The sequence below is a fragment of the Orbicella faveolata genome, unplaced genomic scaffold, assembly GCF_042242905.1.
Source record: "Orbicella faveolata isolate gen_17 unplaced genomic scaffold, um_ofav_v1 contig_48, whole genome shotgun sequence".
Classification (NCBI taxonomy): domain Eukaryota; kingdom Metazoa; phylum Cnidaria; class Anthozoa; order Scleractinia; family Merulinidae; genus Orbicella; species Orbicella faveolata.
The window spans coordinates 13075619-13102683 of NW_028301578.1; the positions used below are offsets into that span (position 1 = coordinate 13075619).

The window sequence follows — 27065 nt, forward strand, 5'->3', positions numbered from 1 at the left end:
AAAAAATTAGGTCTTAAACTTTCTCGCCTTAGTAACAACTTAGCAACAATACAAAAGTTCAAATCTGAAACTATTTTTAAAACTGAGGCTTAATCCAAGGTTTCACCGATTCCAAATGATGTCTCGGATCTGTTGGATCGGCGAAACCTCGGATTTTAACCCTCAATTGTAACAGTAGTTTCAGGGCTCAATTTGAACTTTTGTATAGTTATTTTGGAAAATAATACTGAAAGAAAATAAGATTATCCAGGGATTATTTCTTTCCCTAGAAAATAGACTCCCCGAGAGAAACAAAGTTTTATGATTTCCTGATACAGGGTACTGTTTGAAAGAACATCAAGTAATTGAAGAACTGCAGTCGTTTCAACTGGTGAATAGCAAGTCTTTGAAGGAACAAGTTGTATAACTATGAACGACTATGCTACCATGGGAAAACCAATGTTCCTTGTAGCACTTTCCCCTCGGGGATACGATAGGAACCGCAGGGATTTCCCCATCTTCCATCTATTCCTCGGGCCGAGGGCTCTACTGAGTCCACTTACGAGCCGAGTAGGACAACTTTTGAGGTGTCTGCGAGACAACATTAGACTGCAGCCGTGAGGACGTTGAAAATACTGAGGAAGAAAAAAGCCTCTCTCGTCCTAACTCTGCCTGGCAGCACGAAATAGGCTCTCGGGTGTTTTTCTCCTAACACGGTTTAATTCGTAGTCGCAGCCGAACAAGGAAAAATCAAATAACCGAGGGGAGGAAGGTATCTCATCCGTTTGACGTCCGAGCAACCCGTGTGAAGCCTGGGGATGAATCAAAGCCTTAGTTTCCAGACTCTAAGGGCACGGACTCGACAGATGCTTGAGAAGGCAGGGTGCCTGCATGGGACGGCATAAAACGTCAGGAGACAATAAAATGAATTACCACATGCTGGACTTCTAGTACAGAGGGCCTTGGAGTGGGAAAATCAAACAGATTGTGCAATGGAGGAACAATACTTATCCCCTCCCAATTTGTTCAAGCCTCCTTAATTTTGCTGCATGCAAACCTGCTACTAATATCAAACCCAGATCTCCAGAGGAAAACAGATTCACATTTTCTTCACACACTAAAATCAACTTGGTACCAAAGTTTTACATTTTATTTCAATTACTTACATTGTACATTCATTTCAATCTATGCTCTACAGGTAATACAGTGCACTGTAATTTTCACAATTCTGAATCATGCAGTGATAGCTTAATATTTTAATCAAGAACGGCAAATAAATCTATTTGTGTGGAAAAATGTCTGACAAAAACATATTGAGTTCCCAGCCCAGATAGATAGGTGAATGAAATGCTACAAAATATCAGACTAAGGACATTTTTCCATGCCACAAACTTGGGTAAAAATGTGCACATCCTTGACAGTAACTAGACCTCGCGCACTGACTTGAACAAGGCAGGCTTTATTTTTTTTGTCTTAGTTCGCCAATGTCCTGAGCAATTTACTTCATTGGCCAGTGAGTATATCAATCATTACAGCAAGGAGTTGCACCTCTTTCATACGATACATCATCTCAATACAAGACCTCAAAGAACTACAGTTACTATTGAATTCTGTTCAACAAGCACAGTCATTCGATTTTGGTTTGCTGTCCCCAGAGAGCTTTATTTGGTCAGGGAAATCGTTGTATAACTCCACCTCTGTTTCCTGGGCGAGGGCATTTTTGGCAATGGTCTGGAATGCTTGTTCAACATTGATGGCCTCCTTTGCACTGGTCTCGAAGTATGGAATGTCATTCTTTGAGTGACACCATGACTGTGCGCGTTTGGCATTGACCTGAGGAAGTTTTGGTAGAGTTTAGTATAGTCCAGTTCATGTGTGTTACGCAGGAAATGTGATAGCCCAATAATTAGCATTAAGCACTCTGGGTTTGGAGGCACAGTGGCCACATGGTTAGAGTGCGCAACTCTGGATCTAGCTTCCCATCTTCAAGCCCTGGTTGGGAACATTGTGTTGTTTTTTGGGCAAGACAACTTACTCTGACAGTGTCTCTCCAAATGGGTACTGGCAAATTTAACGCTGAGGGCAACCCTGCAATGAACTGGCATCCCATCCAGGGGGGAGTAGAAATACTCCTAGTCGCTTCATGCTATGGAAACAGAGATAAGCTCCAGTCTGATGGGCCACTTGGCTTGTATGTAGACTTTTATTCTGGGTCTGAGCCCTGGCCAGGGTCATTAGAGAACTTTAAATAATGTTGACAATGACCACAAGTTATTTAAAAAAGAATCTGCAAATCTTACCGCTCTGTTTTCCAAGTCAATTTTGTTTCCTAAGACAACAAAAGGAAAGTTCTCTGGATCTCTTGGGCTTGCCTGAATGAGGAATTCATCTCTCCAGCTATCTAATGTCTTGAAGGTACTGGGTTGCGTCACATCGAAGACCAGTACACAACAGTCAGCACCACGATAAAATGCCACACCCAAGCTTTGAAATCTTTCTTGTCCTGCTGTGTCCCATATCTGGTAATAATAAAATGTATTTCATACTAATCGGTAAAACTGTTTGAGGTACTGTAGTTGAAATAAACTATTTGTACTTCTCAAGGATGTAACAAAGAAGACACTAAGCCAGCTCATTAACAAGCCCAGCTGTTTTTCTGGCCTTGACAGCTCCAAAGTCTATCCAAGTCTTTGTTTTCACATGAAATTTAAGGCAGAAAAATTAGCCAGCAGCCGGCCCTTAGTGAATTGCAGTTATCTCTCCCAAAAGCCAGTTGGCCCGGACTGTACATGCAAGTTTGTTCACCAGGACTGTTAGCTCCATCAAGGCTGCTGCCAAAAGGATGCCCGGTCACCTGAGGGGCCTAAGTTATGAGTGCAGGCGACTAAATTTTTGTTCAATGGTCAACGGATTAAAGAACAGAAAATATGTTTTGTGTAATTTTGTTTCAAAATGCCAACAAAAACACATCCTTTGAACTTTCAGCCTGGGCGAACAGACTTATAGTCCAAACAAACTGACAGTGGTTGAACTGGCTATCAGGCGAAACAACCGGTTACCCCTTTAGCAGCATCCCTGACCTTAAGTTTCCTTATCGTTTAACTATATTTTATCCTCATGTTAAAAGTTCCTGATAGCTTTACAAGGCTAGCAGAATCCACAAGTACCATCATATTTGTGACACTCCTCCTGTGAGACAACACTTCAATCTATACAAAGTGGCTTCTTGGAAAACTATCACTGTCTTGTGTAACAAGTTTCATTAGATCTGATAACTTGTCACTGAAGAATTAACTTGTGCATAGCAAACAAGCATCAAATCACTCGGCAGCTCCTCTTACCTGCATCGTAACTAGCCTATCGTCAACCATCACCTCTTTTGTGAGAAAGTCTGCTCCGATTGTAGCCTTGTATTGATTACTAAATTTTTTGTTGACATACTGGTTCATGAGAGATGTTTTACCAACCCTTAAATACAACAAGAAAAACAGCCATTAGATACATGCATACAGTATATATTAACATTCTGCTAATTACACAAGGATAATTATGTACACTGGTCAATGTTTCATGTTAACTGTAGAGAAAATTTACCTTTTTTTAAGTAGGTGTGATGAATCCCTAGGGGCTAACAGGCTATTTTATAAAATAGGGTTTTGTAAGTTATGCAAGAGCCACTGAAAGGTATCTGTGTCAAACTTGCATTTGCTCTGTTGGATACTGAGCAAGTGGGTGATCCTGTTTAAATGAGACTGCTTCACAATCTACAGGTGCAACGTTAACCAACACCGTGACTCTGGATTGCCTGTCACCTTTTGCACAGTTTGATCAGAAATTTGATCAGACATTTGCAGCATACAAATGCAAATTCGACAAGAATTTGAAAGAAGCAGCTCTTGGATTTCAGTCTAAATCTAACAAATAATTTATTAAAATCAGAATCTAAGACTTAGTGTAATCATTTACTCTGTAGCTGCCTCTTTTCCGGATTTGATCAAATTTTCATCTGCCTGACAAAATGCACTGTATGGACATGTACAGAAGTTTGTTTTAACACCAGGGTTCTCATTAATAATATTTTGGAAGTAGAGGGCTAGTTTCTTGCAGTAGATGACTGACACCAATTTGAGTGCTAAAGAGACAAGCATCTAGGGAGGTCTGGGAGCATGTTGCCCCAGAAATTTTCGACACTGACTGGCGCTGAAATGCTATTTTAAACATTCTCTTGGAGATATTTCCTAAAATAAGTCATTTTTGGAAAAGGTCAAACCGCCAAGAATATTAAGGGATTACAAAGACTTTTTCTTCAATTTTTATCCTACAAAATACATCACCTGCATAATGTACATGTAACGTAAAATGTACATGTACCACAGCCTCACCGAATGCCCCCTCTCTAGTTACAGCCTTGAGTATCCCGAGAAAAGGACAGTCACATTACTCTTTACAACTTACACTAAGTATGCCGCTAAGAAATCAAAGTAGCTGTATTTAAGCTGGCAGCGGGCACTTAATGAGAACCCTAGAACACACAGCATAAACACTATCAAATACCACACATGGCACATCTGTTTTAACTCACCCACTGTCTCCAAGGATTATGACTTTAAGAAGAACCTTCTTTCTTGATGCCATAGTTGTTTACCTGCAAAACCTTTCAAAAAGCAACAGGAAGTCTTAATTAAATGACATTAAATAATTATCGTGTCAGTGATATTTGCTGGAGTTTTTTATGCTCAGGGCAAACAACCAACTTCAAGATTATGAGTCCAAATAACTTAAAGTTTAACTTGATCTTAGTTATTCAATTTTGTCAGCAACTTCAAATGTTAAATTAAATTCAGTCAAACCAGACTCTAGTTAACCAAGTACGTACAGAATGTGAATCCAACAATAAGATATCTCTCACACAAGCAAAAGTGAACGAGCAGTTATGTTCATTTAGCACTCAAATGAACTTAACAATGAGACTTCTTCAAAGGACACAGCAAGTATTGGTGATGAAGCTGCTGTTATAATATTCTTGTTTTGTCTTTGCCTTGCAACTACATGTAAACATGCATAGCAAGTTTCTGCAGGTAGTCATCATATGACAGGTGTGAGTTAATACATCCCCAATTTATGGCTATGCTTTGTTTCTGAAACAAACTACCCCTAATTTACATTTTCTTAGCATGTGCTTTGTAGTCTTTGTTGAACGTGATCTTCAGGTTATTTTTTGCATCTACTTCACATAGAAAAAATTTTAGGCAACCCCAATAAAATTAGGTGAACTTCACTGAAACAAACATCAAAAATCTACATGCACTTCAACGCGAAATTAGCACTACTTGTAGAACTTCAACATTTGGCCATGGAAGCCAAAGTACACACTCTGATTTAGCACATTTTTCAAGATTAACTTTAGTTTAAGAAGCTTGTTAGGAGCTTTGCTTACAATCTATCTCATTCTTTCCCAGTCTTCATTACCATCCATGTCCTATTTGGTTCATTAATATCTCCTTTAGGTTTATCAACCTTACAGTTTCCTCTACAATTTTGGAGTTTCTTTTGATGTCCTGGATTTGTTTGTTCCAAACACTAACTTTATCCACTGTACAAAGTAACTTCAAAAGTACATATACAGAAAGAAAGTAAAAAGCACCCTCTAAAACACTTGCTGACAAATCTTTCAACTGAGGAACAAAAAACTTTTCCTCATTTCATTTGCCACTAGCTGCAAGCAAACAGACAGAATTAAGAAAGAGTTTAATTCTAAGTTCTGTTTAAATGATAAGCTTCGTTATTGCTATGTTGAACATAATCTGTACGTTCTAAATAAAAATCCATAACCAAATTTACCACATATTCACAGCTGAGCTGAGAGGTCCGATAAGATCAACACGTAATTATTTGGTTAATTAGACCTGGTTTTTAACTGCCTTTGATTTCTGTCAAGAAAACTAGCAAAGAAGAAGCACTGGTCACTGTCTAATGCTAGTTTTGCGAAGTGAAACATGTTGTGGTTTGCTAGACTATGCCCCACATAATTTCCTGAACTAGCGCGTTGTCCGACAACAGCAAAATATCGGTATGGTCCCACATTCTGGCATTCTTCCATAATGTTCCGTAACAGCAAGTTAACTGGGAAGAATCTAAAATAGTTAAGACCATAACCTGAGGCCGATGAAAACCCACTGATGTAGCAATCTGTGTTCAATTCGATCAAATTACGAAATCGAAGGATCGTAACTTCAAACCTGCACGAATATGTAAATTGCGACGTTCACAGACCCTCAATTGAGTTCAACGCCTTACATGGACAGTAACAGGAAGAAGGAATACCAAAAAATAACATGATCACAAATATCGCACCCAAAGACAACTGTGCGCGCATTTTGCGTTGAGATTTGGCCGAAGTGTGACTACCCCGGCAAACGCCATCTTCCCCTCGTTCGACCTCGAGACGTGAACTGACACTGTGCACCACAGATCTTTGGTACAAATGAGAAACATTAAGCCACGTTAAGACGAAAATACCTGAAAAGAAAGGTGTACAACCTAACGTCGCCACAACAGCCGCTGTACTTACCGTCTTCTGAAGAGCAAACTCGCCGAAAGTTCGTTGCGACACAATCTAACGTAAGAATATGGCGGAGCCCTGAAACCTGGGTCTCGTGACTTACCGATATTTCTTCTTACGTCATCAGCACCTCGTTTTCATGACACTCAAATCCAACATGGCGCCCAAGGCTATCCGAAAATCAAGTCCAACAAGAAGCCGTTTAGGTACGGCAGGAGCGTTTGTAATGGACTTCTACAGAAATCCTACAAAATGGTAAGCAAACCTGAGCGTCTATTATTTTATATTCTCCTTCAGAGGATTATATGTCCGTGATGATTCGTATGTCAAGTTACATACGCACGTGGTACGATGGCCACACGCTGCCACACGGAGCTCGTATCCAAAGTATGTGCACGCTAAGACGAATCAATAGAATCACCCTTATTCTTATATATATCTGCATCAGTAAGCTTACATATAGATTAACTCCTGGATCGAAAAAGAATAGTATATAATTTAAGCTCTGGTTTCCTACAAAAGAAAGCTGAAACTTTATACTATGTGCCATTTTATATGTCAGTTCAGCTCTGTCTGTTTCATGTGACAAGTAACATGCTTGCTACATGACTTGGATCCCATCTACGTGCCCACCATTGGCACAATAATCCTAAGGAAATTTTAGTTTGGTGAAAGCATTTATGTCCGAGTAGAAAGCCACTGTCGAGCTCTTCGTTCTCCTCAAGAAATTTAGAAAGGGCATGTTTCAGTTACTGTTCAAAACCCCAAGTTTGCTTCATAGGTTTTAAGACATCACTGGAGGAAACTGTTTAAGGTGCCAATTTGTATCATCTTAGTGAGATCGGATGCTTTGCTTGGGCTACAGATGGTTGAGTTCTTTTTTCTTGTGACTGTCTCATGAGACACACCGTGTTTGCTGTATGACTTACATGCACACCACTGTCATAAGAATCCTAAGTAAGTTTTGGTCTGATGAAGTCATTTCTATGAAAGTGGTACAGCTGACCACTAACAAGGGAAATCTGATGGAGTATCTCTGTGTTACCATCAATAATTATTATCAATTATTATTGATGGTATTAGTGTGTTTCGTGCATAAATTATGAGTCCATTAAAAGAAAAACATTTGAGTGTCACAGCATTTGATACGACACATGATCTTTGCATTAATTTAATAGAACCATCACTGACCTTTGCTCAGGGGTTTCATTAGAAGCCGACAACCAGCGAAAATCACCGCCTACTTTGTCAGAATTAACCCCTTACCACCGCCTACTTTGTCTGTATTTTCACTCAAATTATTTAAAAAATTCATCAGTTTGCTGTCCACTTTAGTTAACTCAGACGGCTATCTCAAAACTTATTGAAAAGCTAGCCTGCAAGCAGGCTCACCTTTGAGTCACACGCGCTAGCGGAAAAGAGCAAAGTGATCCGGCAGGAAGGAGTCTGGTGAAGAGGCACCCGGAAAGTGAGCCTGCCTTGATCTCTTTAATTTTTTCATTTCTGCTTCGTCTGAGCAAAGTAAAATACCATTGGTCGAAAAGTGGGAAAGGCAAGGAAACTGCCAAGCAATTATGTTTGATGACGAGCGATTAAATCCCCGTAGAGTCAGTAATTTACCTCATAATAAAAGAACAAGTCACCCACATTTGGAGTCAGAGGAAGAGTTGAGTGCTCTTATTATTGATGTTTTAACAAAATTTCAGTCTATTTCTGGTTAAATTTCAAACTAAAGAGGGAGCAGGAAATAGCAGTTGAAAGTATGTTAATGAATCAAGACGTACTTGTCGTGTTGCCGACTGCATATGGGAAGAGTTAATTCAGTTACAAACGTATGTGATTGCAAGCAGGCAACGAAACAACAGGAAGGTGTTTGCCCATTTACCAGCATCATAAAAGACCAGACTGCCAAAGCAAGATGACTGGGAATCAAGTGTGCGTCCTTAGTAGACAGTAACTTAAACAGTTTTTCTTCGGCAAAACTTTATCAACAACGGATATCGCGTGTGCATGTTGTTATGAAAAAGATTTACAATTTTCCCAAGAAATCTGAGCTGCCAAAGCTCATACTTCCGGTGAAAATTAACTGACTTATTCTTTTCTGCAGTTTCCGGGGTGGAAATAAAAAATTTGCAGAGATCAGAGCAGGCTCACTTTCTCGTCTCGTGGCTTCACTGCTCAATTTCACGCACACAACTATGCCACACGCACTTGTGCTACAACATGGACCTGCTCGCAGGCTATTGAAAACCCTGTTTGCTATGTTCATATATTAAAATGAACACACCATCTCCAGGGTTCTCCCGAAAATCTGAAGTACATGTACAGCTGTAGGCTGAAATTGTTTTGTAGTAAGTGCCACTAAGCATTTTCAGTGCCTCCAGCACCAAACAAAAAAAAACCTAACTATTATTTGGATTTTGTCAGATGTATATGAAACATTTTTAAATTCCAAAATCATTGCATCTTTATAAATGCACTTAGCTGAGCGCAATATCTAGAAGTTAAGGTTACTGAATACCTGTAGAGCACCTTCAGAGGTGTCTCATGTCCAAGCAACGTATCGCGTCTGGTTTACTGTAGCCCACTGTATGGATTACACCAATGTCATTATGGAACTGAACATTATTGCATCATTAGCATTTATTCTGATATGATGCTGAGTACCCATTAATTGGCTCTTCTTTCTTTGCAGTTGTTCATGCATGTGACCATTTATGTCCATCTGTTCACTTCAAGAATTCAATAATCTAGTCTCCAGAAAAAGCATGCAAAAAGTAATGTAGCTACAAGTTTGTATTTTCTGATAAATGCTGATATCTTTGTTTCCCAGGCAACTAATCAAACACACTGCAATATTTATTCTTGCTGTTGCCGCAGCTAGGGAATTTTCAGATATTGACCTCATGGCTCCTCCTCCAGCTCCATAGAGTCTCTGGTAAGTTAATCATCTTGTTAGAATTCAAATCATGTAGCACCCTCAGGTGCCAGAGCCAGTTACAGGGGTTACAGGGCGAGTATTGGGTTTGTCTTCCCTGGGCACCTAATTTAAACCTCCTCTTGCTACAAAAGTTGTTTTAAAAGTTAATTTTAAGCTAATGTACTAGTAGATTAAAGCTCATGGAAAAATGCTTGTGGATTTTTACACCAAATCAGTATTCATCTTCATATTTTTAGATGAGCTCCTGGTCAACCTGTCCTTCACCCTTTCCCCTCCCCTCTCCCCCGCCTCCCCTTTCCGAATCCCTCTCCTTAAATACAACACATGGAGTGATCAGTAATATTTATATGCATCAAAGAGTAGCGAACACTGACTAGACTTTTTTAAACGTCATTTTATTTTCAGGTTTACTTCTACTGTAAGACACAGACAATTTGTGCGATGGAGTATGGCTGGTGCCTCCAGAACATCTGCTATGGACAATAGATTGCCTGTTTCTTTGTAAAATATTTTGTCAACCTTGCTATGTTACTGGTCAATATTGTGTACATGGACTACACCCATCAAATCAGTATTGTAATTTGAGATAAATAAGGTTTTAGCAATGGTGTCTTGTATCTGTCTAATTGTTCTTGTTATCTATCTATGGAAGATATCAAACCAGCAAAACTGGAGTGATGTCCCCCGTTCTTTTTCTGATATTTTTCTGTCTTGTATCATAATTTCTGGGTGATAGGCTTTCCTTTTAACCCTCATTACTGCATGGGAAGACATAAGACATGTGTCAGTAAGGAAATCAGTCAATTCATTAAACTTGAATTAATTTTAATGTCCTGCAAGACTTGCTGGTTATATCCATTTGTACCTCAGGTAGTCTCCCTGTGCAGGCGTTACAAGGTCGTTAGGTCATCGCGTTATGAGAGAAGGCTTGTTTGATGAACCAAGTATTAGCTGCGAAGGCCATACCCCAATACCATGCAGGCCTTAAACAGCCCACAAAGTATAAGGAAAGCCATATTTGTCCCTGTGTGAACGATAGTGTATATGCTAGGTTGAAAAATATTAGAACTTTTCTGTTTTTCAACCAGTATTTTAGATTCCAGAAATTCACTGAATATAATATATTAGTTGATTGCCCTTTCCCTCAACGCACAAACACTGAAAAAAATATTGGAAATGGTTTTAGCTTGGCCAAACATCCCAATATCCCAAACTTCAGCTGTTTTGCAATGTTTCCCAACTGGAAGTCCCTTTAACTTTGTCAAATGACAGTCAAATTTTGAATGTTACATGCAGTCTCTACTTCCCTCCACGACAGTGACGCGAAAAGAAATTAATGAACACTACAAGGTACAAACAGGAGCCTCCATATGTATTATACCCTTAAGTGAGTCAACCCTTTCCCTTATAATATTAAAAACAGCATTTCCCACGAAAAATACTGTTTCCGTCGCGCACTGCCTGGGCTCAATTTCATTTAAATCAGCAAGCCGAGTTGACCCGGTCCGAGTGTTGTCCCTGCCTCTCTACAAGTTCTGGTTCAGTGCTTCACTGATTCTCTAAAAAAAGTGATCCGAATGCATAACGAGGTGGTGCTTAACATGGTTTCGCCTTTTGATTTTAAGTACAAACGTCTTTCGTTACGTGTCGATTAATGCGTTATTATCACAGATATTAACATCCTCACCGGGCGTACCCCGGGCCACGGACTAGATGATGTGGCCCGGGGAGCGGGAATTTGACATCATTCGGTTGGGGGTAGGGTATTTGCCACTATTTGGAATGGATTTAAAGGGGATATTTGAACAAGTTTCCCCGACACTCACAATGAGGCCTGACTTAGGGAACAACCCGTGGGTCAAAAAGACAAACCTTCAAATAAAAAACTTTGTGTTGAACGGGATATAGCTTTGGTTACGAAACTGTGCAATCAGTTTAATTTTTAAAAACCGCTTTACTTAAAGTATAGACAAAAAAACCAATTCTTACAATACAAGGACACAATGAAAGTCCAAACTGGGTGTTCGAGAGTGATTTTGTTGCTCCTTCACTACTCATTTTTGTCATGTATGTCCAGAGAGTAGAGGTAAGATATTTGGCCTGGGGAAGTGAATTCGAACAACCAACACAGAACCAAACTGACTACAAACTGTTCAAGCAGTTATTAGCCTTATATGTTAGTGGTTTTCTGCCACTTTTACTGAAATTCTATATGAGTTATGATTTAGTTAGCCTTGAATTTCTAAGCTGTTTCTATATTTAGCCGTTACGCAAAAGCAGATACCAGTGATGTTCCTGCGGAGTCGCAAGACATTGACAGGCAACTTGCATTGGTGGAAAAATTTAAATCGTATGTTGGGAAAAATCTTTCTGTAAATCTTTAGCTTGTCTTCACTCTGCTCTGTGATCAGTTGATCAAAAAAGGTCGTGCAACCTACAAAAAGTTAAAACGGGCTAAAACAAGAGCAGATATACTCCCGGGCCAAATTAGTGAAGTAAAAAACAAACTCCAAAAAGTTGCGAATACAGGCATAAAAACAAGTTAAAAACAAAATTAAAAAGTTGAGATACAAGCTAAAATAACTTAAATTACACAAGCTTAATCAAGCTCGTAGCGTCAGCCAAAACAGCGGCTTGTGTAAACAAGCTAAAATGTTTAAAATACAGGTTAATAAACACGAGTAAATATGTGAGCAGTTTTGCCACGCGTCACAAACCGACCCAAAAATATGGCTTGGTGTATACTAAGCGGGGACAGCTTTCGCTTGTACTTATAATTTAAGGACCTTAGGTTTCTTGGCTCTAGTCGCCGGTGGTATTATGCTCTCTGTGGTCCGGGCCTCGTGTTTCGCTGACCATCGCTTGTACATAACCACAACTACAATAGTCCCGCAGATCATAGCAACAGCCACAAGTGACGCTACGCACAGGATTATCACCATAGTCAGGGAAAGCTGATTTCCCGTTTCGTCAACGTCTCCTTGATTTTTTAGATCTAAAAGACACAGAGAGCATGTCATGGTTGATTTTGATCTTTATGGTTTTAGTAATTTCAGTTATATCCAATGGGACATCGAGTTCGTTCCCAGGATCTTCTCGTTCCGCCCCTCCCGCGCTCAATAAAGCAGGAAGAAGAGAGGTCATGGAAACCGTCAGGGGCGGATCCAGAAAAAATCAGATGGAGGGGGCCAAAGAAATTAGAGCAGGGCACAAGTTCATACCCCCCCCCCCCTCTTCTTAAACCGAATGAAAAATTCCCCACTAAAGACGGTTGGTCAATGGGACTGGCACTGAGAAGAGACGCTTTGAATTACAGTGCGTATTTACAAAAGCAATTGGAAAACTTGTCCCAGCGTCTTCTAAGTTGCTTTTTAAGAAGATGGCTTCTCTCAGTCGCTATTTTGAAAAACTACCCCGAGCGCACACTGGGAACGAGGTTAACAAATGTCACAAAACGTGACGGTAGATAAATCAGTCAACGGTGCGGAGAGGAAAAAAAGTCAAATCAAATCTTCAAACCTTCTCCATCTTCTTGTTCTTTGACTGAAAAGGGACCAACAGCGAGAGAGTATGTGTTAGAGCCTAAGTCGTACCCATTCTCCCCCAACGACCTTCTCTTTCTTCCATTCCCTCCCGCGCCCGGCGCGGTACAATTGTTGCAGCGATCTTCGCAAATGGAACTGTTCCCGTTGTTCAGGCAAACTATGACGTCACATAAGAAAAAGACCAGATTGTTGGAAGAATTGAGTATCCGAAAGGCGTTGAGGTGGAAGTCTTGAATTGATGAAGTCGCATCACATTGATAAACCAGGGTGTCATCAGTTTCACTATTGCATCTGTGTTAAATAGGAAAAGAACTGAGTACGGCTTGACCAGAGTAGTAATTCTCCTTACTGTTGATGTGTATCTTTTTTCGATTTTTGTGAAAATTTAGCGCTTCGCTATTAATTATGCAAAGCTCTTCAGTTCCTCTCCTATTTTCTCAACACAGAATAAAAAATATCTCTACGCAAAGCTTGCTACGTTAGTTTTCGGAAGATTCCAATGCAAGCCGTTTTAATTTGGGGCTTCTGTCGCGTTTGCTACATAGCTAGCCGGTACTATGTAGAAAAACCGTAAAAATAGATTTTCTTGGTAAAAACAGGGTTTTCTTTGTTCGCTTTGAGCTTTAAAAACTGTGTTTGACCACACTTCCAAACACTGGGAAGGGAGTTGAAAATACAACGCGCAGCAGAGTATTTTTGACGAGCTTTGAGGTGTTTCACGAAAATGTGGTCAAACACTGTCTTGAGAAAAGGAGAAAACAGAGAAATAAAATCGTAGAAATCTATGCTAATTAAGATTAGATACCCAAACACCGGGTACCGTCACGGTCTTGGGTTATTGTTTGGGAATTTTGTCAAAAATATCAATACTCCACTGCGCGTCGTGTTTTTTAACTCTCCTCTCGTTGTGTGGAATTGAAAAAAAAGACCCCGGCGATCTCTTGATATGTCAGATATGTCACTAAAATAGCATTTAATTTAAGCGCGATGTAAGCATTCGTAAGGCAGCTGTATCAAACACTTATTATTCTGTCATTTTCTTTTTTAATTAATTAACTCTTACCCTTTTTCAATGAAGGCAGGTGGACCATCTCCGTCGCTGTTTCTAGCCCAGCATCTACTGAGATGCAGAACCAGGTCTGAGTCAGGTGATATTACCCGAACTCTGAAGTACAGAGGAGTACCAGGAAGCACCAGGACATCGAGGTCTCGCTTATTTTGCCTGTTGGCTTCTTGGAATATTTCAAATGAAAATGAAAATGTTCCATAAACTGAAACAAAAAAGACAGGCGATAAACGATGCTGTTGATACTCAGTTATCGTGATGTAAAAAAGGCCTTACCAGGTAACGCTGTCAATCAAAATGGGAGACAGCAAGAGACGGGCAAGAAATGAGAAGATCGTGATAGAGTCAGTTAATAAAGCTGTAAATTGTGATACATTGATGTGTTTTTGTGGGATCTCAGCGACGATTAAATGTTGAAAATGTTTTGTATACCAGGAGCCCATCACCCGGAGCCTCCAAGATGCCTCTCCTATGCAAACCCTGTGGGTCAACCCTTTCCCGTATCTTTCTATTTTTAGAAATTAACAGCTCTTGTGGGAGTTTTCACATGACCCCTTTTCAATACCCAATGATACCCCCAGCTAAGACCGTTCTTTTAGTTTGTAACAACAAAGACTGAGACCCCACTTTTGTCCTCTATTTTGCATTCAGTCTATCTGCAGAAACAAGATATTTCGTGGGAAACCAAGGGACCCTTGCGCTAATTACAGTTCTAAAAATAAAATGATACGGGAAAGGGTTGACGCTACGTTATAATACGCATGGAGGCTCCGGGTGATGGGCTCCTGTCAGTCCTGTGTATACTGGTAAAAGAGGGTGATCTATAGATCGTCCTTTCTTGATGCTGGTGCCGGGTCACGTTTGATGATAGGCAATTTCACGTAGCAGCTTTCAAACTTATTCACCGGTAATCTGAGGGTAATCCCACTCAATCTTTCCCAATTTTGCCCATCCTTGTCTTTCTTTGATTTGTCATTGCCTCTTTAGTGTTTCTCAACTTAGGCAGACTCAGATCTTAAGAATTTCTGTTGTTTTTAGGTGATTTTATACATCAGAACAAATACAGAGCTATTTGTTAACACAAATATGGAGAGTGCGTGAGTAGATGGGCCAGCGCTACCTCATACAATTAAAGGAGCTACGGCGCCGTTTGTGCATCTCGAAAAATTTAGCCTAATTTTTTCAAGTTCGTCTTTTGTAATCCGTGTCAATCTGCTCCATCTTTAACCATCCTTGTTCCTTTGTGGTTTTTTGCTATCTCTTTGGTGTCTTTCTATCTTAGTAAACTACTATTTTCAAATTTCCTTCAATTTAAAAGTAATTTAGTACGTGGCCAAAATAACTCAAAATACCGTGACTGAACTCCTTTACTTGTAACCATGATTACACGATATAAAACTGACCTTATCTCGGTTCTTTACAGCAAGACATATGATTAACCACAAACAAAAGGACTTAGAATATTTCGTACCTGTTTGATCGACTGAAATCCCTTGAATAGGTTCTATTGAAACGCTTACAGTACCATTGCGAGCGTACCTACAGATAATACGGGACCGGAACCCGTATATACGGGTCTGGATTTGGCCAGGTTGTTGCTGCGGAGACCAGCGCACAGTATTGGAGAAAACCAAAACATGAGGGTCTGATCCATCTCGAATCGTTCCACAGCCACTGAGCGGTATTTTAAACGAGGCAAACGTGGCGTTGATCCCAGTTGCTCTGCAGTTGATGTCGTTAAGATGTATTTCACTGGGAACAAGAACGGGATTTTGGGTGAGGTCCACTTCTACCAGCATGTGCTCTGAGAAACACGAGGAATAAGTCCCCAGATCTGGTGAAAAAATATAGATAAAAAGAAAAATCTCGCTCAATGGGTAGGATGTGGCTTGTCGGAAACGTAACGTGGCTAAACAGTTTAGTTAAACGTGACCAGCAAACGCTGTTCTGGTGGAAAATGTTGAGCCAAAGATAACGTGGCGCGATACGCTACTTCAATTTCAGTTCTTGCGCAGGTTTTGCAAAGATGAAAAAATCATGAGCGTGCATAGATTCCAAACTAAAACAAATATCAAGTAAACAAACTAAAAAAGTATGTCGGAGAACCGTCAGTTTAGTCAAATAATGCAACCTACTTTTGTCCCCAATTGCAAGGATTTCTGAAACTGCATTCAACTTCACTCTTCTCCCATATCGTATTTAGATAAACTGCTCCGTTTGAAAGTCAGAACGCATATTTACTCTCGCTAGAATTGTTTTATTACTTCATTGAGGCATCTCTATTAAATGACGTCCGGCGAATTCAAAGTAAAGCAGTGACTATAATGAATCTACCTTGAGCAGAAGCACCATCTTGGACTGATCCAAACAGCAGGACGAGAAAAAATCTCAAGATGCGTGTCATGTCTCCAGCGCCTCTTCTTGCTCGAAGAAGGTTTCACTTAGATGACCTACGGTGACTGTTATACAGCTGAAGAAAAGGAAAGCGATATTGGTGTTGAGACGGTAAAATGATCCCAAGAATGAATCATTTTTGTTACCTTAATATTGTGACAATGCGGTGAACCATCGGTTGTTCAGTCCCTCAACACTTTATATAGGGATTTTAACCCTATTCCTATATGAAGCAGGGAAGAGAGAGTTCAGGGACTGGACTAAGCTGCTGGATGAAGAAGAGGAGCATTTTATTTTGGGGCAGGAGGTAGGCTAGATTATCAGCCGCAGTTCGAGAAAGAAACTCCCGCTCCCCCAAAACCGGACACAAGTGAGCGGTGGAAAACGAGCCTTGACTTGCTTGTTAGAATTGCTTTTTCCTAGAAGTTTAGGACGAACTGCGGGAAAAGCCTGCATGTAAAGCGAGCTACCATGATTAATGTGAGTTTCAAAATCGATCCCTCTGCCTTGGGAGTATACGTGATCAAGAGAATCGTAAAATCAGCTTAGCATGCCGTGAGGGATGTGTTGTATGCTCTGCTTGGATTTGATTTCCAAATTTCTTTTTATTGTTATTTAATTATCTGGCTAAGTTTTCATATCTGGCTTAGTACTAAACGAATTCGATGATAATATTTACAAACTATTTACAGGTTGGGGTGGCAGCAATATATACGTCGAAAATAATCGTCGTTTAAGGAGTTTCGAAACAAGTTATGCCAGCGGATTTTTTTAAGCTTTTTATTTATCCTCTAGCATAGAATCTGCTGACTTTCTTCATAAATACTTCATTCTCCTAGGCCTTGTTATATAGGACCGTTCAATCACCTTGAAATTGTTACAACACGAAAAAGAAATAGACTTAGGATTGGGTGCAGAAAAGAGATATGAATATTGCCGCGGTATACTGATCATAAACTTCTCAGTTCTCAAATTATAAACATTGATGAAAGCCTTTTTTCAAGGTTAAGGTTCAGTGATCGCTTGAGGCAAAATATCTCTAGCTCGTCAAGAACACACTTAACTAAGTTCAGTGAGGCGTGGTTTAGAGCGTCACATAATAAAACCACGGTGATTACGTTTGGATCCAATATGACATCTTTAGAGAAGCTAGTGTTCGTATTCTTTCATTGAGATTCGAGAAAACAGTAAGCATAAATTGCACGTGGCATAAGTCGACTGGGTTTTAGATTAATTGCAGCGAGCGCGGAAAAAAAAACATTAGATTGTATTATGCAAAGTTAAAAATTTATGCATACACTGAATACTTGCTAACGAAATTAAAGCTGTTAGAAAGTAGTGAAGCTCGAGCCCTCCGAATCACTAGATTTTAATTTGTGTCTGAATACGGAGAAATATCATTTTAATCAAGTTCAGACGTAATATTAGTTTCTAGGTTTATACATTCTTTGGGTTAGGGTTAGGGGTAAGGTTATTAATAGATATTCAGCAAGTTAACTTTATGAATGCTATGGATGGAATTAGACTCGGCCGAAGGTTGATAAATTTAAAAGCGACGGAACATTTCGCAGTTAGTTAGCATACTATTTATAAGTCACTTTGAGCTGAACATGTGAATTTCAACTACAAAGCGGGAAATTCCCATTACCACGGCTAAGTATTTATTTATTTATTTATTTATTATTATCATTTTTTTTTTTTTTTTGCCTGGCTAACAAACCCAGAATGATCAAAATAAGCGGCGTGAAACGACATGTGAAAAAACAAACGAAAAAAAAAAACATCATGAACAACAGACTTTTTTGTACCGGTTAGGTTTTTGGTATTAGAGTTGTGACTGAATTAACGGGTTAGATAAATGTTTGGCGGGTCACCTAACCATCAATATCCGTTACTCTCAAGAACTGAAGGCATCCATTGAAATCGTAAAGCAACAAGTGCTCATAGTAACAAGTGATCAACAACTCCAATATAGGAATTTGGTTGCAATCTTCTAAGTTCAAGTTCTTGTTTGTTTCTACGGAGATGTGATAAAACTCAAACAAGTAATTTAGATCCCATTATGATTCACAATGATGTGGCCTGCAAAAAGCCAACGGGTAGCAAAGTTCATCGCAGTTCATCGCGAATGTTTTCAAAAAGCTGAAAAAGGAACCTTCTTTTATAATATGCATAACCAACTTAAGCCACGCTTGATCAACTAGGCCAAAACTCAGCTTATCTTACTCGAACTCTCGCCTACGAACCTGAGAAGTTTTGGTTCAGCAAAACAAAATCGATTAGAACGCTTCCTTGCCGGTTTATATCGAAATTTCTAGTTTAGTTTTCTTGCAAAACGTAACTCGTTGTGTTTGCGACATTAGCTCCGGAACTTAATTACAGCAAATACAACTCACCGTTTTCCAGTTTAATCGTCTTCTTTTGACGTACCTCCTGAATAAAGAACTCCGATAAGTTCATCTACAGTTCACATTTTCTTATTTCCCTCTCTGTCTTTACTTAGAGTCGGCAAACAGCGAGATCGCACGTAGATTTTGTCGTTCACACTACTGTAATTCCACAAACTGCGGAGAATGCTGACCGCTTAAGTCCACACTTGAACGCAAACATGTGATTGGTGCTCATTTCATGCAGGACAAAAGCGCGGTTTTGCCCACAGACGTCACTATTTTGATATTTTAATTTTATTACCAGATTGTTCGTTTTGTAAACCTTGTAAACCTTGTAAACCTGAGGCACGTAATTTACGTGTCTCTTGCCTTATAATATACATGAAAAAATTACTCGATTCTGATTGGCTGAGAGCAGTGCAGTTCAAGTGTAACACCAAAAAGTGCAAAAAGTTTTACACCAGTGTAAATAACACATCGTAATTCTGGATTATGATTGGCTGATCAAAGTCTCTGTAACACAAATTTCTAGTGTTGTCTCTTGTGCACTATCAGGCGACCTGTACTGTCCCCGTGACAAAATAGACCACTGGGAAAGCATCATTTATCTGGCTATAGACATGTCGTCTTGTGTGTACTTGGTAGGCATCTTGACCCAGCAATATAACATGTCTCCCAATCAGTGCAAGTGCCTAAAGCGGCTTATCACAGAGACTTGTCCCTTTTAATCCCGGATTAGCATTGTAATCCATATTTCTCTGGCATCAGATGAACTGTCTGCAATGCAAAAAAAAAAAAAAAAAAAAGGATAGCACGAGCTCTTCCGGCGTCGACAAAATCTGGATCGGACAGGATCACGGATCGGATCACGGATCGGATCAAGGAAAAAAATTCAAAATTTTGCTGAGCAAATTGCACTAGAGTGACTACTGTGAGCAGAACGTTTTATTTAATTCAGTTGTGATATTCCTTTATTTCTTTATAATATCAAAGGTAAACTGTCTTAAAACGAGTCAGCATGGTAATAATAGGACGAACGCATGAATCGAAACACAAAAAGCAAAAACACACGAAACAAATTAAACACCTGATGATTTCAAACAATTTCCGTTTTTGAGACTAGTCTATACTTTTACAAGATATGAGTTTGGAATACGATATTTCGCACTGGAATAAAACGAAACAAACCATTTGTATTTCAACGAAATATGGCTGTTTTACAAACAATTCTAGGAATAACATCGATAGTCTGAACGATAACGCAACATTTTAAACAACATTTTAGGACTTACGTCACGATTTTTAGAGTCATTTTTTAAGGTCGTAAAGAGTTGCCTTTAAATAGAATAAAACCTTGAAATGATCGTGTTCTAGGGTAGAAAACACTTAAGAGGCAAGAAAAAATCAAAACGATACCAGGATCGTTAGGGATGGCAAAGATTAACAAGGACTACAAATGACGAACTTGAAAAAACTAGGCTAGTTTTTTAAAGCAAGTCATGTCCTTGAGCTTTCGCACGTACGTTTTCTCATTAACTGTATCGTCAACTGCAACGTTCACGTATGACACGAAAATGTAGCCGAGAATGAGCTACTGATACTGACAATTTCAAAAACGTGAATGGGAGTTCACGCAAGCTTCGAGCCAACTAACGTTCAAATATAACTACATCTGCCTGTTCATTATAATTTCAATTCGTCGTAAATTAGGCGCTTATGTGGCTCTTTAAATGACTTCTTGTCATTCTCTGTAATTAACATGTCATTACTTGAGTCAAATTCGGGATTCTTATTTTCATTTAGTATATACCACACAAGTGAATAGTCATTTTCGCGCGCTCTGATTGGTCAACTCGGAGGTGATTAGCAAGTCAGTATTAACCTCCGAACAGCAGGCGGGAGAGATTTTAAAATTTCCGACCGCTTGTCACACATAAAAGAACGTTTTGGTCCACTAATTATTCAGCTTGTGTGGTATATACTAAAACAATTATTCACCTCAGTGTCGGTGAAAGTGATGGATATTTACCTCCACTTCGGTGAATAATTGTTAACTAACATATTTTAGTTTTCAACTTTTATTTTTATTTATTATTATCTTATAAACGATTTGATTTCTTTTTGGTTTTTTTTTTTCTTTAAAACGTTTTTTTTTTTTTCTGTGATCCGATCCGTGATCCGATCCGTGATCTGGTCCGTGATCCGGTCCGGGATTCGAACCGTGATCCGGTCCGGTCCGGTCCGGTCCGGTCCCATCTTGGTCTATGGCCGCCGCGAGCTCTTGTTCAGTTCTTTCAAAGCTTCCTCACGGCAACGTTCCAGCTCTTGAACGCGCTGTAAATCTTCCTTGTGCTGCTTCATCTTGTACCTAGACCATTCTTTCAACAGCAAAGTTCGTCTCTCTTGCTCTTCAGGTGATAATAACTTGATCGGCTTTCGTAATCTAGAAGCGTCTAACAACTCATGCCTGGTTCTAGATCTACACGGGGCACGACTTCAGTCGGTTTGCGAATGACCAGCTGTTTCTTTTTCTTATTGTCCGCTACTGGGCCCTTCTTTTTCTTCAGATTTGGATTGTGTCTTGCGGGTAATGACTGACGTATAGCAAGGCCGCTAAAAGGAACGAAAAATGACAACACGAACATCCCTCTTGGTACGTACGATGGTCGCCATATTGGTTCCTTTCACTCGTAGTGTCTCATGGAATAACTAAACTGTTATTCCAAGGGAGGGATGGGGTAATGTTAGCAGGCTTTCTCAGAACTTGCCCTGCTGTTATTTCCGAAGAAGGCATGCATTTAAATAAATTAAAATGGGTCTGAAATATTGTAAAGAAACGACTTAGACATCTGACATATGTCAGTATACGTCGTGACCCATAAGCTAGCCGAACTTATTTGAATATTAGACACAGCGTGTCTGTCTGGAAAATTAGAAAAACTTGAATGCCGTTAGCAAGTAAGTTACGGTGAGTAGCTGAGTAGTTTATATTTATAGCTGTGCAAAGAGAATGTGAAAGTAGCTGGCCTAATCATCCGTTTTCTTTTCTGCTTCTTAACTGTTGTAGTTCCGTGGTAAATCAGACAAGTAGCAAAGAAGTAATGTCGCCGCCGCATGGCCGCATTTCCGTTTGTGCGCGCATTCTTCCGTCATCATGGTACTCTTTTCGTTTATCTCGCTTTCACGTTATCAATATTCTGTTAGTGTTTTTCGCATAAGTTCGTTTTGTTTCAGTGCCTTTTTGTATGCGTTTTTCTAGTCTATTTGTGCATTTCCATCGCGACATTACAGTCATCTTGTTTCAATTGACCGTCTTCTCCGCTTTCTTCTATCGTGTTCCTAGCCGTCCTAGTCATGCAACGTTTGTAAGCCTGATCCTCTACCTTTGGCTCGTTATTTCTGTTTCTTTTATTCACGGTATTCGCCCATAACTTGTAATTTATTTTGTTTTTGGCAAACGCTCGCTTTTCATCGCTTTTATCGCTTTCATCGTTTTCGCCGTTTAAGTTGTACATTTCGTGGCCTACTAGTGTGGCGTGTTGGACGCTTGATTACAATAACTAATGAAACATTCACCAAATGAAAACAATTTTCACTCGCAGCCTGTTGTCAGACTGACAGAATTCTCATCGTTTTGAACTCCTGTGTTTATATCAAGTTCTATTGTTTCGTTTCTCGGAATTTCAGCTTCTTTCCATGGACAACCCTAAATTATGGAATCCGGAATCCGGAATCCGGAATCCGGATTCTCTTGCTCTGAGAAGACTGGTGAGTAGCACATCTGTTAATAACTTTTGTTCCAATCCGTTCGCAAGCGAGAAGCAGACTGAAGTAAGTGTGCAGCAGTTCTATAAATTGTTTTAATATGATGGCCAAGTAGTGGTGATTTGGAACAGTATCAGTGTGGAATAGTGTTGATCTGGAACAAGTCTCGTATCTGTTGGGAAAAACAAATTTATTTAAACGAGTCAGATTAACCTTTGGACATCGAAAGTGGATGGCGTAACCATCGATGTACAAGGAGCTGCCACTGACGGAGACCTTGTTCTCCATGACGTCATTTCCTATCTTGTTCAGTATCTATTAGACATAAAGGCCAAATTTATACCTCCGGTAAATTGCAGATCACTTATTAAACAAAATGGCAATTACCAGAAAGCTTATTTTAGAACCTGTTAGGGTACTTAGAATCAAATTAGGACGCAGGCTATTTAAATTCTCATAATTATAACCCTCATTAGAAATAACGGTTGCACGAATTTCGACAGACGGGGAATCCTCGTTCCAAAAAAGGTCAAGTTTGAGCTCCTTTTTACTTGGCTTCTTGATTTTAACAGGCAAAAGCTATGCAAAGTTGCTTTCGCGTATTTAAAGAATTTGTTTTCTTTAATTTTTGGATTCTGGATTCCGGTTCCGGTTTCGGTTTCTGGTTCCCGGTTTCCAGTTTCCGTGTTTTAGGGTTGCCCTCTTCCCATATAAGTGTTCAAAAACCCTGCAAGCGACGGTACTGACGGATATATTTGTGAAGGGATATATTTGAATTATAATTTCTCATCTGACCAGTTTTTTTTTTTTTTGGTTTTTTAAATCAGTTCTGACACATCAATGAGTCTGAATGGATATCTTAGCCTAATACCTCGGTCTATTGACAGTGTATAATGAGCTTGGTGTGGATTCCATATCTAATTCAGATATTCATACAAAAGCCTTCTGAGTTGTTCGCATTTATAATTTTGGTGCCTTATTTTAGATGGTGTCTCCCTTTCGGCTCTATTTTGTGTCTGGCCTTCTCATTGTTACTGGCTGCCTGTTCGGAAGCTGTTCTTCCGTCGACATTTGTTCTGCTGAGAGTTGTTCGGCTTCAGACCAACTGTGTGAATTTATTTGGGTCAACCAAGCTGATATGACAGAAAAAATTATCGACCGGTTGAAGTACCGACCACACAAACACTTTCTCCGTTTCAAGGGTCCTGTTTATTATCTCGACACACAAGGGAAATGGAAACAGGCGAGGGACGAGTTTGAAACATGGGTATCAGTGGCTGATACACATGAATACATGCTTCATTTCCCTCACAATTTCAACGTCTTATCGCTAGGAACTATGGGAATAATCACAGACGATTTTTGGGGGCCTGATGGAAAGTGGGACATTTCGGGCTACTGTAACAAGGCCTGCGCCAAACTTATGAAACCTCGATGCTCTTTATCTCGGAGAGTTATTCAGGAGTTCGTGGCTAATGTCACGGTGAAGGACAAGCAGGACTGGAACTACATCTGTTTTCAGCTCGACTATGAAGTTAATGATGTCATACGGAATCCGAACACCGCGATACCGGATATATTCTACTACTGGCGATTTTTGAGGCAACTGTTTACGAAAAGACCTTATCTTGGAAAAGGGATTTCAAAAAACGACTTTGTTCATTACAACTGTTTCGACAAGGAGGGCCAATTGCATAAGAAAGAACTTTTAAGGAAATACTACGTGATTTTGATCATTGCGATCATTCTTTGGCTTTATTCTCCGCTTCTTGTTCATTACTTTCCGAGTACGCAGCCGCCCGCGATTAACTATCCGGCGGGTCTAAACCACAAGGACTTCTGCCCCACCTTTAAAAGCCCAGTTTACTTCGGACGTTTTCTACGGTGCATATTGTGCTTCTACATGGAGGAAAGAAAAGGTATCAAGTCACGAATTCGTCGCTTTCTCTTCGTTTCGTTTGCCATCGTGACTTCATTTCGTCTGTGGTACACGTCCTATCAGAATTACTTCGTAATGTTTTCTGTGACCTTTCTAGTTGCAGCGTTAATCCCAGAGTTTTTGAGTGTCTATCTCAAAGATGTGCACCCCACACATTTTTTAGGGCTGTGGGAATTTCCTGAAGGAGTATTTCGAGAAAATGCACGGAAGAGAGAATACCAATTCCTCGCCCATTGCATGTTAGAGCGAATTTACCTCATATCAGATCGCCGGTTTTGGGGAATGCTGGTTGAAGATAGTTTCAAGGTACCTCCAGCCCTGTTCGCGAAAACTTGGGCAGAACTTTTCAAGCATCATACATTAATTGAGATCGTTATATCTGTGTTTCTTTGTGCTGTTACCTTCGCATTCGTTATAACAGCCGCCTTTCTTTACTACCTTACACCGGCGTTTTATTTTTACAAAGTACTATTTCTGGCAATTTATACCGAAACGATAGACAATGTTCAGCAGGCGTGGCACAAACAGTGGGATTGGCGCGGATACAACGTCTTTCTTAGCGCTATTTGTTTTGTTCATGGTGTGATTTTAGCTGCGTTTCTCGTCTATTTGATTGTAGCTGTGATGTTCTGTTGTTATCTGCTGGCTGAAGTTACAATGTTCACTTACATTGGAGCAGTGCTGGTTCCAACCATGGCTTTCAGATACGTTGCCCTTGTCGGTTCTGTTTCCATTGTTCTGTATAAAATTGCCAAGGATGTGAGGGAGAATTATGACAGAGTTCGTGACCAAGTCGTTAAAATACTTGAAAATTTGGATCATCTGAATCGACTCAATAGCGACTGCACCGCAAGAAATCCACAGGCTTTTGAAAGGATGGCTCACCTTAATGGTGCATTACTGACAATAGAATTGAAAAATGACCCACAACCTCCAAAAGTTATCCTTTACCGTGATCATTTCGCCACTTACCTGTCAAGAACCTTGCTCGATTTTTGCATTGAGACATGCGACCCTCTGAGAAGACAAATGATGTTCATCTTCGTGGAAGTGTTTCTGATGACATTTTACGTTTTGATTGCTATGTGGATCAAAAATGTTTTTCACAAGGAAAAGGAAGTTTCCACCATATTTACCATAGCGCAAACCATCGGGATGTATTTCGTTCCCAATCTCCTTCAGTTCGTAGCCCACAAGAGTAACTTTGGAAAAAAAGATGACGTCCGTCTTTCCCAGTGTGTTCACGATGCAATTGTTACTTACGTGGCAAAACAGTGAAGCCATGATCAAGGTTACTTGGGGTCCGTTACTAGGGGCCAGTTACGAGGAACCCGTTAATGACTTCTTGTAATGCGTAGCCCGTATTATTGAATCTTTATTGTTAGTCTCCGTGCAAGGTACTCTTATATTTCAATAATGATAATGATAATGATAATGATAATGATAATGACAACGACAACGACAACGACAACGACAACGACAATGACAATGACAATGACAATGACAATGACAATGACAATGACAATGACAATGACAATGACAATGACAATGACAATGACAATGACAATGATAATGATAATGATAATAACAATAACAATTTGGCCACCAAAATATTGTGAGCATCGTAAATATCGCAAATATTGTTAGTTAGTAGTGTCAATAGTGTAGGTATGGTTAATATTGTATGTTACGAGCTTTGTAATGAGTTTTCCTAATATCAAAAGAAGTTTTTGTTTGTAGTGACTGTAATGCTAATTGAAGTGGAATACTGGTGAACAGTGATTTCACATCAAAAGACACAAGTTTGTAGTCGTCAGGTATCTGTACTGTCTTAATAGCGTCAATAAAGTTCTCCGTAGATTGTAGTTTGCGTCTTGATTTGTCAGTAAGTGGTTGACAATTGGCATTACAGTGTACCCAGAGCGCTATACAACAATCTTCTGTTAAACTACCGTTACCGACAGAGGACATCATGGACTTACTGAACCTTTGCCTTACATCGACTTACTTCCAGTACAACGGTAAACACTACAAACAGTTGCATGGAACAGCCATGGGGTCGCCTGTTTCTGTTGTTGTCGCAGAAATTGTGATGCAACACGTGGAGGAACGCGCCCTTGCAACTTGCCGACAAACGATACCGCTTTGGTTACGCTACGTTGACGACACCTTTACCGCCGTTCACAAAGACGAAATTGATGATTTTCACCACCACCTAAACGAACAGAACGCCGACATCCAGTTTACTGAAGAGATCGAAGAAAATGGAAAACTTCCTTTTCTAGACTGTTTGGTAAGCCACGACAACAACGAACTACGAACGACAGTGTACAGAAAACCGACGCATACCGACAGATTACTTGACGAATCATCCTACAACCCGACTTCACACAAAGCCACGACTATAAAGACTTTGACGAGACGAGCGCAACTAGTTTGTGACACACCGGACAGCTTACGTGACGAAAACAGATACCTTGAACG

The 27065-nt window shown here is 39.8% G+C and overlaps 3 protein-coding genes and 1 long non-coding RNA gene across 6 annotated transcripts; 2 read left to right on the top strand and 2 right to left on the bottom strand.

Moving 5' to 3' along the window:
* Positions 1-1107: 1107 nt before the first annotated feature.
* On the bottom strand, positions 1108-6679 carry LOC110039734 (ras-related protein rab7). Its single transcript, XM_020744883.2, has 5 exons — positions 6551-6679; positions 4562-4633; positions 3321-3447; positions 2280-2498; positions 1108-1812 (listed from the first exon to the last, which is right to left on the bottom strand). The coding sequence occupies exons 2-5, from the start codon at positions 4612-4614 to the stop codon at positions 1594-1596; spliced, it is 618 nt and encodes a 205-aa protein (XP_020600542.1). The 5' UTR covers positions 4615-4633; positions 6551-6679; the 3' UTR covers positions 1108-1593.
* A 1-nt stretch (position 6680) lies between these two features.
* Positions 6681-10321, top strand: LOC110039736 (uncharacterized). The gene is made up of 3 exons (XR_002295563.2): positions 6681-6796; positions 9375-9479; positions 9888-10321. It is a non-coding gene; the product is annotated as an uncharacterized LOC110039736 (long non-coding RNA).
* Positions 10322-11391: 1070 nt separating this feature from the next.
* Positions 11392-19069, bottom strand: LOC110039730 (ZP domain-containing protein-like). 2 transcript variants are annotated; one of them, XM_020744876.2, is made up of 6 exons: positions 18884-19069; positions 16428-16563; positions 15565-15927; positions 14091-14298; positions 13002-13318; positions 11392-12477 (listed from the first exon to the last, which is right to left on the bottom strand). In XM_020744876.2, the coding sequence occupies exons 2-6, from the start codon at positions 16495-16497 to the stop codon at positions 12254-12256; spliced, it is 1182 nt and encodes a 393-aa protein (XP_020600535.2). In that variant the 5' UTR covers positions 16498-16563; positions 18884-19069; the 3' UTR covers positions 11392-12253. The 2 variants fall into 2 exon arrangements, with proteins under 2 accessions (XP_020600535.2, XP_020600536.2); XM_020744877.2 differs by lacking the exon at positions 18884-19069 and adding an exon at positions 16634-18863.
* A 2322-nt stretch (positions 19070-21391) lies between these two features.
* On the top strand, positions 21392-26446 carry LOC110039723 (uncharacterized). 2 transcript variants are annotated; one of them, XM_020744868.2, is made up of 2 exons: positions 21392-21530; positions 23628-26446. In XM_020744868.2, exons 1-2 carry the CDS (start codon positions 21507-21509, stop codon positions 25857-25859), a joined length of 2256 nt encoding a protein of 751 aa, XP_020600527.2. In that variant the 5' UTR covers positions 21392-21506; the 3' UTR covers positions 25860-26446. The 2 variants fall into 2 exon arrangements, with proteins under 2 accessions (XP_020600527.2, XP_020600529.2); XM_020744870.2 differs by lacking the exon at positions 21392-21530 and adding an exon at positions 21767-21845.
* The last annotated feature ends 619 nt before the right edge of the window (positions 26447-27065 follow it).

Excerpts from the sequence above, each read along its gene's own strand:
- LOC110039730 (XM_020744876.2), bottom strand. The coding sequence starts at position 16,497 with ATGACACGCATCTTGAGATTTTTTCTCGTCCTGCTGTTTGGATCAGTC. Across the intron at positions 13,319-14,090 it reads CCTGCCTTCATTGAAAAAGG|ATGCAATAGTGAAACTGATG; the intron begins GTAAGAGTTAAT and ends TATTTAACACAG. Across the intron at positions 12,478-13,001 it reads AGAACAAGAAGATGGAGAAG|ATCTAAAAAATCAAGGAGAC; the intron begins GTTTGAAGATTT and ends TGTGTCTTTTAG.
- LOC110039723 (XM_020744868.2), top strand. The coding sequence starts at position 21,507 with ATGACAACACGAACATCCCTCTTG. Across the intron at positions 21,531-23,627 it reads CAACACGAACATCCCTCTTG|ATGGTGTCTCCCTTTCGGCT; the intron begins GTACGTACGATG and ends GCCTTATTTTAG.
- LOC110039734 (XM_020744883.2), bottom strand. The coding sequence starts at position 4,614 with ATGGCATCAAGAAAGAAGGTTCTTCTTAAAGTCATAATCCTTGGAGAC. Across the intron at positions 3,448-4,561 it reads ATAATCCTTGGAGACAGTGG|GGTTGGTAAAACATCTCTCA; the intron begins GTGAGTTAAAAC and ends GTTGTATTTAAG. Across the intron at positions 2,499-3,320 it reads ATAGGCTAGTTACGATGCAG|ATATGGGACACAGCAGGACA; the intron begins GTAAGAGGAGCT and ends TATTATTACCAG.